At 39.5% G+C, this 12,483-nt stretch overlaps 1 protein-coding gene across 2 annotated transcripts in view; it reads left to right on the top strand.

Annotated features, from left to right (window-relative positions):
- The window catches only part of TMEM196 (transmembrane protein 196), a 58,638-nt gene extending 48,331 nt beyond the window's left edge, over nt 1-10,307 (top strand). For both annotated transcript variants that reach the window (XM_072650233.1, XM_072650232.1), the window contains exons 2-4: nt 759-815; nt 5,611-5,865; nt 10,248-10,307. In XM_072650233.1, the coding sequence (XP_072506334.1) occupies nt 759-815; nt 5,611-5,865; nt 10,248-10,307 (372 nt within the window). The remainder of the gene's footprint in view (nt 1-758; nt 816-5,610; nt 5,866-10,247) is intronic.
- The last annotated feature ends 2,176 nt before the right edge of the window (nt 10,308-12,483 follow it).

Genomic DNA, 12,483 nt, shown 5'->3' with positions numbered 1-12,483 from the left:
CTCTCTGCATGTCTTTCCTTTAATAAATGGGAGCATTATTACAAAAGCCCTAAATAAGTCTCTAAACTTTTTTTTATAGAATACCAGGAAATCTCTGTTTCAAATTATCCTCCCTGTTGATACCTAAAATTCCACTATTGTGATTCATTTGTTTTAGACATGCTTCTCTCCATGGTCTTTTTTTTTTTTAATGGGAGATTAATACGCAAAGCAAAATAAATCCTTCAACACTTCAGTATGAATAAATTTACTAGAGAAATGTCTTCCCTGAATAGAGCTTTCTTCTCTAACAGCATAACAATACTAGACTCCTCTTCGCAAGGACTGAATTCAGACAAGGGACACTGAATGACTTTTCATCTTTGTCACATTTTTCCCCTCAGAATCAGCCCTACAGTTAGATGGTAAAATTCTCCTTTTTGTAGAGAGAAGAAACATTACGTATTGGAAAGAACACTGAGACAACCTGGGTTCAGATCTCATCTCTGCCACTTAATACCTAAGAGACCACAAGCAAGGCATTTAATCTATAACAGTCTCAGTTTCCTTATCTGTAAAAATGAGGTAGAATTGTAGCCTAAAATACCTTTCTTCCCTAGTTTCCTGATCCCTATGATGCAACTGTAATGTAGCTAACTCACAGTGAGTGGGGCAATTTGCTTTCAGAACTATTCAATAATCAGTTTCCTCTCTCTTTCTCTCTCTCTCTCTCTCTCTCTCTCTCTCTCTCTCTCTCTCTCTCTCTCTCCTTTTTGTAGTTTCTACTTTGCGGTGTCTGTGGAATTCTGTGTGCCAAAAAAAAGTCCGGACTTGTCGTAAGTTTTTGCCTCACTTATCCTTCAGGGCCTGGGACTGACTGGCTTCATTTCCTCTATGGCCTCCATGTGCTAAAAGCCACTTATTTATTTGGGATGTAATGAGGGCAAAGAAGCAAACCCACCCAGCCTGTCCTCCCTCCCAGAAAAACAGTGGGGTCACTGGATGGTAGCACAATGGGGAAAGCTTGAACGTGCTCTTTAAATAGGCCCAGAACATCACTTCCGATCCTGGCAGCAGTGCCAACTTCTCGTCTTCCACTTTATAGACTGCAGGCAAGTCACATGACTCTCCCAGCAATGAGCCAAAGCAATTAGCTGGAGTCCCGGGGAACGTTAACTGCTTAAGTGCAGGCCTGGACCTAAGTGATCCCAAATGGCTTTGATTGCAAACCTAATTTTGCAAGTGGGCACCCTGCAGTCATCAAAAGTTTGGCTGGTTTTGATTTTTCTTTTTTTAGTTCAGCTTGATTTTAACACCCTGCATGACTCTGTTAAGTTTTGAGCCCTGAGCACCCCGTGTCTAAAGTGCTTACAGATGTTCATCTTGCACAGAGCATCAATGCCCAGGATGGCAGAGGCCCTTCTAGTGGAGAAAGCCCTGCTGGGTGGACACTCATCTGGGTACATGGGGCTATGTGTGTGCCTCAGTGGTCAACTCCTGCTGCCTTCCAGGATGATTTACATGAGGCTAGAAAAGGAAAGGGGGATAACAGGATTTCCACTATATGGATTGCTTTGAAAAGACAAAACAAAAACAAAATCAACTTTTGCAAATTAATAATGGCCATAAGTCTCAGAAGTAAGCAGTTTGACATCTCCCAGAATGAGGAAAGGGTTAACCATATGCAGACAGCCACAAATTCTATTGACATTGGCAGCAGATAGGTAGGGAGAGAAGACTAGAAGACATGAGCATGGTTTAGGTGCTTTTAGTTCATCTCTCGCCAGGTCACTCCTCTCTGAGGGAAGCTGTATGTGACAGGAGAAACTGGGTTCAAATTCTGCCTCTCTTGCTATTTGTGTGACTTTGGGCAATTGACTTTACCTCCCTGTGCCTCAGTAGATCCCTCTGTAAAAATGAAAGCATTGGACTAGAGGGCATCAGAAGCCCTGTCCAGTCCTATGTCTGTGCACTAGAGTACTACAAGTATAAAATATTGCTGTGCCCACCAGACACTGGGAGTGAATAAAAGCGGAACATTGACAAAGATTAAAAAAGACCCTCATGGAAATGTGTCCTTGGAGGGGTGAGAGTTTCAGCTTGGGAACTCCCTTCCCACAGTCTTCTCACTGTCACTCCTTCTGCCTGCCAGAGCACTGACTCCATCCATACAGTTAGGCTTTCTCTCTAGCTGGGGTGACAAAGTCAAAAGAGTTTGATCTTCCTCTTTCTGATCCCATTTATCAAGAAGAAAACCATCAGATCGCAGCCTCTACCATATGCCCTGGCCCTCGCCTCCAGCAGTATTTAGAGACACCATTCAGTGGATTATATTGCCACCTTCTTCTCCATATCCAGGAAGATTCATAAAAATGATTATGACTTATGTGCCAACCTCTGGTGCAGAAGATGAACTAGAAGAGAAATTCTCAGGAACACCAGAGAAGACTCCCCCATGTCCATTAGATCACAGTATAAAAGGCACTCAAATTGGAGATAGCAAGTTTAAGTCTCCTGAACCCCCACAAACACTTGATGGCTGTGTGATGCTAGGCAAGTCATTTAACTATCCTGTACATCAGTTTCTTTGCCTGTAAACAGGGGATGTTAATGAGCTCTAATTCCCTTCCCAATTCTAAATCTACGATTTTATCACATTCATAGATGACACCAGAAATCCCTCTCTCCCATCCCCCTTAGGTCTTCTGTCTTACCTAGATATCTTGGTAGATGGTGGAAAGGTTTAATCCAATGATGATTCAAAGATAACTGAGTGTCTTCTATGAGTGATTCTCAACTAGGTCACTTGCTTTGTTTAGAGAAAGAACATTTCTTTCAAAGTCCTTATTTCATTAGCCATGAAGGAACTTCTTGAACTAATGCTGTCATGATCATTTATTGAGCTTAAAATATATGAGAAATTAGTAATATCCTGGAAATATTGGTCAAATACATTACTAATTTGTCAAATCTATACTGACAACAACACAAACTGTATTCAATAGAGTTCTGTACTGTGAGGAATAGAGAACTCTCTGAAAGCCTGGAAGACTTGACTACCTGACCCTGGAAAGTCACTAAACTTCTCTGTCACTAAACTCTATAGCTAAGACTATAGACTGCAGAGAAAGTGTTAACCTGCATTTATAGTGAGAGTTTACTCAGCTGTGAGTTCCAAAACCCTATCAAAGTTGTTCTTGTTGTTTTCAGTCACTTATCATGACCCCATTTGTTATTTTCTTGACAATGATACTAGTTTGCCATTTCCTTCGCTAACTCATTTTACAGATGAGGAAACTGAGGCAATCATGGTTAAGTACCTTGCCCATGATCACACAGCTAGTGTATGAAGTCATATTTGAACTCACAACGAGTCTCCCAGAATCCAGACCTGACACTAACCACTGCACCACCTAGCTGTCCCAATCTCTATCGATAATGCATCATTTGTGAGCCCTACAATAAATTTAGCCATAGCATCACAGAATCTTAAGTTGAAAGTGATCCTTGAAGCACTCTTGTCCAATGTCCCATCTATGAAAGGAATCCCCTATATTACTTCTGGGGTTTTTTGTTGCATTCTTAAGATGGCAAGCTTTCAATTTCCTTTGAAATTGAGTCCAAAAGCATCGTTTCCTCACCACCAACCCTCTGTCCAAGTTGACATCAGTTCAAGATTGGACACTGATGGGGTATAGTCTATCAATCAGATATCCACTCATATAATAGTACTATCACTCAGGTCACATTTATCAGTCCTGTTCATATGGCTGTCAAGACAGAATTTGTTCAAAAACACTTTGCAGTTCTCTGCCTCTTCAGGACCTAGGAGAGTGCTCATCCCAGGGTAGGTTTTTTTGTAATGTCCTAATGATTAACTTAATGACTGCGAAAAGCAAGATGTTCAGTGTTTCCAACGCTTCCTTGACCCACAGAGAAATCTGTCTGATAAAAAAAAAAAAAAAAGAAAGGTTTGTTTCTTAGAGAGCCCAAGCTGATTCCTGGGAATTCCTATTTTATTTTCTAAGTGCTCACAAACTGTTCTGAATTCACAGCAGTCTAATTAATCTATTGTTTCTGGGACCTATGCCCTCCCTGCTTTGTGAAAACTGAGACTTCATTTGTCCATCCCCATGTTTTCAGTCTGCTTTTACCAACTCCCTTCGAGTCACTCACCTTCAGTCACTCTTGGATCCAGTTAAACTGCCTTACTTGCTAATTCCCCAAACTTTGTGTTCCCTCTCCACCTCCCTATTTTTCCCCATGCCTTTCACAAGATGTTTTGCATACTTAGAATTCATTCCCACCTCATCTCCCCCTTTTAGAATTCTTAACTTTCTCCAAGGCTCATGTCAGGTGCGTCTCCCAAGATACCACTTTATGAGCCACTCTCATAAAGATTAGGTGACTTCTGACTTTTCTGGGTAAATGTGGTTTCCCCATAGATGGATCTAAACACTGATGGTAGGTACCATTCTATGGTTCATCTTTATATTCTCAACACTTACCCCAGTGCCATGATAGAGTAGGAGATTGGTAAAAGTTTGTTGAATTAAACTGAATTGAATTCTGACTGGCTATGTATGTGTTTAAACACAGAAGCATATGTGCATATATGATTGTGTATATATGTATGTTTATATATTCATATATATACATATATAAGAATTTATAGAAATCATTCCATGCTGAATTGAATTTCCTAAGTATTTACTAAAGAATCAATCAAATTCTGAGCACTTATTAATCTCCTGTGAATGTACCCCAGATCAGCCACCCTCCTTTGGGAGATATCTCAAGAATGTGGTCTCATACTGTGTAAAAGATGTTTTGTATTTAATATGTATACTCACACTCACTCCTCCCTGGCTACCTCACTTTTCTGTATGTCATCTTTTCCTATTAAAATATAAGCCTCTGAAGGACAAGGACTATATTTGTATACCCAGCACTCAGCACAGTGCTTGGTACTAGCAAGTACTTAAGGAAGACATTTTCACTCATTCAATCAAGTCAACAAATATTTATTAATTACTTACTAAGTGTCAGGCATTGAACTAAACACCCAGATACAAAGAAAGGGAAAAGACAGAACCCACTGTGAAGCAGCTCAGAGCCTCATTCATTCAACTTCCCTTCAATTCTTCTCTGAAAACACCCAGCCTTGACCCTATCCAGGCCCACTGGATGGAAAGAACCCAACTAGGTATGTCTCCCTCCCTTTACAACTTGGATGAGCTGAGTCACTAACCACAAGCCCTGTAGTGAGACAGAGTACTGCTAAACCTTCACATCTGCAGTACCCCTACCCGCTAGGCTACGAGGCACTGAGTCTGACCTGCTGATGCTTTCTAAGGACTTCTGAGCCTTACCATCAGCCCTGTGACAAAAATCATTTGTGCAAACAATGTTCCTCAATTAGAGTGTGATCTCCTTGATAGCATGGACTGCCACATTTTGCTTTGTTTTGTTGTTTTCTATTTGTATCCCTGGTTTGAAGCACAATACTTGGCATATACAAAGTGCTCAATGAACACGTTGTTTTCATTAATTCAGTGGTCATATGCCCTCTGAGTCTGGATCTTCTCTCCACCTCTTTCATCCAATGACCCATCTCTTATTTCTCAACAGATGATCCTTTTTTCAGCCTGCTGCATCTGTGGGCTAATTGGTGGCATCCTGAATTTCCAGTTCCTCCGAGCTGTAACCAAGAAGACATCCTCACTCTACCCACTGCGCCTGGCCTCCATGTCACTAGCCTGCATCGGGATTGGGGGCTGTACCCTTTCCTCTTGGCTTACTTGCCGCCTGGCCAGCTATGAACAAAGACGCATGTTCTCTGAACGAGAGCACTCCTTGCACCATTCCCACGAAATGGCAGAAAAAGTGAGTTCTGGTCCGGGGCCCATCACTGCCCATTTGTGTTGAAGGGTGCACTCTGCGGCTGGGGGAACCTGCTGCCACTTTTAGATGAGAAAATGTCTGGGAGACCCATGCCGGCCATCATCCTCTAGAGGCTTAGTCCTGCTGGATTGGTGAGAGCCATTTCTCGCTATTGTATCTTTGTACTTCATGGTTGCACTCATTTCTGCACATTTCTCTGGCATCTCTGTCTATTCAGAGACACAGTCCTAAAAATATTTCTCAAATAATGTAATGCCTTATTAATATGAATGCTCATGTATCATACTGGGGGAAACAGAGTCCCTGCGACATCCTGTGATCGCTAACACCATTTCAAGGAAGACAATAAATTCCCTTCTCCTACACAACTTTTCAACTGGGGGTTTTCAATTATATAAATCAGATCTGCAAGTGTAAAAATAGTAAGGAGAGGAAAAGGATGTCATTGGCACAGGTATTGCGATAAACACAGAGTTCCTGAGTTAGAATCCTAGTTCAAATACTTACTAAGTGAATTCAGTTATGTGATACAGTGAGTAGAGTGTTGGACCTTGAGTTAGGAAGACTTGAGTTCAAATTTGGTGATCTGGGCAAATAATTTTATTCCTACCAGCCTTGTTTTCCTAGTTTGAACAATGGGAATTGTAATATCACCTGCATCCCAGGTTATCTTAAAGATAAAATGAATTAATATTGGCAAAGACCTTTGTAAACCTTACAGTGCTATGAAAATGCTAGTAATTACTAGGAATAGTTGGTGGTAATGCAAGACACATGAGTTCTTTGGTGTGCCACTTCCTTACCATTGAAATGAAGATGCTGGCCTCTCAAGGTCTCTCTCAGCTCTCCATTATCTCTTGGTCCTATTGAACATTTTCTTTGCTCCTCACCTGATCAGTTGACCCATTTCTAGTGTCCTTCCAGAAATTATATAATTTGACAGCCTTATTTCAGGAAGCCCCCTTCAGTGGGAGTTCCTAATGGTCCCATGTAACATTGGAACAAGTCACTTCCTATATTTCTATTGGATACATCCCACATTGCGCCAGTCTGCTCTTGCTATTGGAATGCTTGAGAGAAGGAATAATGCCTTTAACAAAAGGAAATTTGGAAAAATAATCCTCACATCATCACCTGTATTGCATCATGGGAAGAAAAATGCCAAGAATTAGGGCAGAAGGGAGAATAATTTGCTCCTCCACCATGTTAATTTTTCACGTTAGAGAGGAAATGCGGACTGGACACAAGGCCCTTTATTAGTGAAATTTTACATGAGTTTCCATTTTTGGTGCAATTTTGAAAGGAGAATTAAGGGGAGATGGCTAACAAGTCCAAACAAAAGCAATTTCAGACATATTGACATGAATCCTCCAAAAAAGAAATTCATCATTGACTTAATGGGCTTTCCAATGCACAGAGGTGAACCAGGAGAAGCAATGATCCATGACCTCCTAACAAATGTTGGCAATGTCTTGCCCTGCAGAGATTTCCTCATTCATTGCAGATACTGGGTGTTTTGTGCTTTACATGTATTTATACATTTGTACATAATTTATACTAGCATGATCTAGCCATGTTTTACATGTATGTGTCTGTGCAATATTTACCATATGATTATTATATTTATATTAGAGATTGAGGGGTATTGAAATAACCGACTTGCCCAGCTGCCCGGTGGTGCCCCCGACACCAGAGTTACCTACAAGGTACGCTGAATTCTAGGGAGTTACCATGTTGTTATGTCACATCAGGGAAAGGCGGCACAAAGACAGTCAATCAGCATGGGCTGATGCTGTGATGTCATTTCCACAGGAGCCACTTCCGGGAGGTTAACTTCCAGGAAGTAACCTCCTTCTCTGTGGCACAGTTTTGCTGCTTAAAAGTTGGTTGAATATTTTCAATATTCAACCTGTCTGGAGGCATCCAAGCACATTTCTGCTTGGATGATCTGTGCCTTTTCTAACTTGCTGTGTCATATCTCTAGTTCAGAATCATCATACCTAGGCTCTCCTTTTGATGTTAGTATAACCCGTGGCAGGATATAGATCTATCTATATCTCCATGGAGGAGATTGCATTAACAGAGTTTGATGTTAATACAGTGAAAACTCTCTTAAGGTGCTCCCACTTTTAAGGATTTCATATGTGATTTATACTTTTTAAAGCAAATCCCATGTGAAGGATGGAGAAAAAAAGAGTACCCATTTCTAGTTTCACTTAGCACGATTAAAACTATGTACAATTTATTTTATACACACACATATATATACATATATGAGTGTGTATATACATATATATGCGTGTGTATATATATATATATATATATATATATATGTATATATATATATATATATATATATATCCATTTAGCTTATTTGGGGAAAAATGCATATTTGAAAATAGGCATCTTGGCCCTGACCAAAGAATACAATACTCTTGACTTTCTTAGGTATGCCTGCTTAAAAGACCATCAAAATGAAAAAATGAAGCCTGCTTCCTTCTTGTTAGTAGTTTTACTAGGTCTGGCTGAAAGTGATATAAGTGAAAGAAAAAAAAGGAACTGCTTCATTTAGAATGCTTTCTGAAATATTTTAACCATTAATTTAAAAAAAATATATTAGTTAGGATGGATAATACTCCTTTATCCTTTTTTTAAACTTGTTTTTTTAATTGAAAAGCTAATGTCCAAAAGAATGAGAGGACAAGGAAGACTGCAGTCATTGCTTCTGAAAAGTGACTGTTTCAAGCATTCTGTTTGCTTTGAAAAGGAATACAAAGGCAGGAAGAATCATTTCTGAAGAGGTGAAGCTGAACTAGGGGATGGAGAAGACTGATCTGGAGGGAACTTCTCCCAAATCAAGTTTACAAATTGCAACATTATCTTATAAAGTTCCAGCCACCATTCAGTCATTTCTAGTGACCACAAAATACATTTTCCCAACTTGTGCCTTCCCTGCCTTCCCCTGAAACTCTGAAACCTGGCTTTTGTAGTAGGTTGGAATTTGAGGCATACGGTACAGTACTTTGGTCCTGAACATGTCCTGACTTCAAGGTATTTGGTCTCTAAATGGGAAAAAAAATGCCAATTTTTCAGAAAGTTTGAATTAAAAAAAAAAAAACATTCCAAAGCAACCTCCCCTCAAGTGCCACTCCATGCTCCCCCTTTTTTCAATATACCTTTGAAGACTCTATAAAAGTCATATAGCATCCATGAAGAATGATCTTGCATAACTATCGTTTTTTCTGTCCAGAGAGGGTGTGTGTGTGTGTGTGTGTGTGTGTGCACACGTGTGTGTGTGTGAATGTGGGCTACACCACTATAAGTATTTGTGGAGAGTGGCTTCATGTGCCAATAGACACTTGTCTGATTATAGATGTGAAATAATGTTGAAAAGGATGGAAATGTGTGTAGCCAGGTGAGCAAGGCTTTTATTTTTTCTGTCCCTACTATAACATAAAAGTTATTTTCAATGGGGTTCATGACTGGAAAAATTCCCTCATATAACTCAAATTAGCTTGTTTCTTGTCACCTCTAGGTGAAGCCTTCTTGGGTCATCCATTGGGCCTCTATTTTCATTTCCTTCCCAAAAGACTTTTCCCTATTTCAGGCATTCTTTGTAAATGGTCTTTTCCAAAGCAACTTAAGAGAGTTTTAACTATATCCTGGTCTTTTGAGAAAAAAAAAAAAGTATTTTTTTCCCATACCTGCTCAAACCCCAAACCCTGCTGTTCGTGGCACATCACTACTCCTATACAGCCAATGGTACAGTGATCACCTCCACGTGCTAGACCTCAGTTTCCTCGTCTGTAAACTGCTGGACTACATGATCTCAAAGTTCCCTTTTAAAATATCTCCTCCCAAGTACTCAGTGCCTGCAAAGAGTAAGGCACTTTGTTAGGCTCCAAACCAGCAAACAGCTATTACCTTAATGAAGCTTCCATTTTATCATCTGGTAGCCCTTTGCATTTTCCAGTGGTAAAGTTGCCATCCCACTGGCACTGGTTGCCACCTTTGCTGACAATCTCAGAAGAAAGGCCCAAGATGTGAACAAATCTGGATACTTGATCCCTTTTTGCTTTGTATTTGTATTTTTCCAAATCATATTAAGGTAGAGGTCAAGAAGGAAAGGTTTCACACTTTCCTCCCCTTCTCCTACATCACAGTGACTAGAATACTTGGCTCTCTTAGAGTGCTAGTCTAAGGTCTCGTGAATTCCACCATGTAGTACCATCTACTTAAGTGCCACCCTCCCCCTTAAAAAAAGAGGGAAATTAACCAATTTCTCTGAAATCTCTGACAATCAAAACCATTAATTTCCTTCCTTGTAAACGCATTTTGATTAATTCATTTTCTTTCTCTAACAGGAAATGACAGACAATATGAGCAATGGAGGGCCACAACTAATATTTAATGGAAGAGTATAACATGTTTTTTTTAAACTGAAAACTTTTTCTTTCTTCTGGATTTCCATCTGAAAAGGATATGACCAAGGACTCATCCAATATGGAAACATTACTGGCTTTTACTGCCAGCTTTCTGATGTTGTGGAACTTCCTGGCACAATTTTCTCTTGGATTTTCATCAACGTTTCTCTTCCTGTACTTGGCCACATGTATCTCTTCATTTCTTTCTGCTGGGCTAAGAACTTTCCAGGAGCATTCTCGGAAGAGCTTTCTGATCAGTTTTTCAAACCACTTTCATGAAGACTTTTCAGAAGAGGGAATAAGTGAAATAAAAATTGGGTTCTCCTATGGCCTAAATAACACTTTGACTAGCATGCGAAAAAGACAGGGGAGAAAGAAAGATGGGTGTTGTCTCTGTTGGCTTCAATATACAAATTAAAAGAATCCCCATGACCTGAGGATATCTCTGTGCTGAACCATGGACAGCAGCAGGACACCATGACTCAAAATCTCAGCCATGCTTTGTATATAAAAAACAAAAAACTGTAAATATTTCCAATTTGTGGAATCAGCATATTTCATAATTTCTTCATAAAATAAGACAAATAAAGTGAACCCTAAATTAGAGGTAAAGTGATTTTTTTCTTCTTTTCAGAAAGAATACTAGGCAGTATGATAGCTTTACCTGGTTTTCACAATAATTGGAGAAGTTGCCAAATGATTATGATTTTCCAAAAAATATGTTCTCTTTCATCAGACCATGCTGAAGAACTTGTAGGTCCATGAACCATGACTCTGGCTACAGAGAAGTATGTGTACATATATACTGTAAATATAGAAAAAATATATAGCATATATTTATAACATACATGTATGTAAATAGAATGGGGACAAATTAGGAAGATTTGAGCTAAAGATAAGATCTTATCCCCACAAATTGGTGGGGATTTCTTCCTATACCTTCTGCAGAGACCACACATCACTGAATCAATTTGGATGTGTCTTTTTCTTCTCTTTTTGGATTATCTAGTGGATATAAAAATTGCTGTGCCTGATGTTGAGTGGTAAGGAGAAAGTTGTTGAACAAGAGGGTGAAGCAAAAGGGAAATTACATATGAAGTGAACCTTCTGAGTATGGTTTGTGAAACACAGATTTTTGTATCATGGTTTCTAGTTCATATGCACACTGGGCACCCATGTGTTTACTTACATGGTTTTTCATGACCTGAGTCATTATAAATCCTTTCCAGCCAAACTCAGGCAGGTGGATGGCAGGTGATCCAGTCCCCAAAGTAATGAAATTCAAATTGAGCTGGAGTTTCTCTTCTTTAAAATTTCACATAAAGCAATAGACTATTAATGCTTAATCAGAAATAAGACACTCCATGACCCCAAAAGAGACCTCAGCTTGAAGAAAATGAGAGAGAAAATGTTTCTGCCTGAACCTTTAAATAACCCCAGGAGACTATGAGGAGAGATAGGGAATGACTGTGCTCTTGGGAAGTGAGTGCATTGTCCCCTTGCATTCCCTCACCTCTGTGTGCTTCCTCACATGATCCCCGTAACCTTAGGAAGCAGCTAAAACAGATATTGTTTTCCCAGTGGAAAGACAACAAAATCAAGTAACTTCCTCTAGGTCAAACAGCTTTGTGAGTAGCTGCAGCAAGATCAGAATCTGGGGCTTCTAGAAGGCTCTTCCTATGTGCTTCAGTGTGCCTTTAATGCCTCCCTTCTGTTTTATGGACTTAGAACCTCCAGCAACAAACAAGGAAATTCAGCTTTGATTAATGAAATTACCCTGAATCAGATATTGATTTCAAGGACCAAGGGTAAGATAGAGACCACTTAAAAACCTGAAAAATGAAATTGCTTCTATTCTATTACTTCATGGTGTTGTTCACATATGGATGTCTTACTGTGGCACAAGTCAACTCCAAAATTTATAAGAAGGGACACATTTCTAATTTAGAACCTTCCTATAAACTTTATGCAGAAAAAAATGTCCAGAATTTTAGCTAATGTGAAACTCAAATTCTGTTGCTAAGTTCTAAACTTCATAATAATCATCCTTTACCCAATCCTATGGAAACCAATGAATCTAAAGGTTTATTGAACACCTCTACATTGTTTCTCTTGATAAAAAACATTGGTCTGTAGCCTGTTTGGGGCAGTTTTATTTATTTATTTTTCTGACCTT

This window comes from Notamacropus eugenii, chromosome 3 (assembly GCF_028372415.1).
Source record: "Notamacropus eugenii isolate mMacEug1 chromosome 3, mMacEug1.pri_v2, whole genome shotgun sequence".
Taxonomy (NCBI): Eukaryota; Metazoa; Chordata; class Mammalia; order Diprotodontia; family Macropodidae; genus Notamacropus; species Notamacropus eugenii.
The sequence above is the reverse complement of the archived record's forward strand: the minus strand, read 5'-3'. Positions and strand labels throughout refer to the sequence as shown.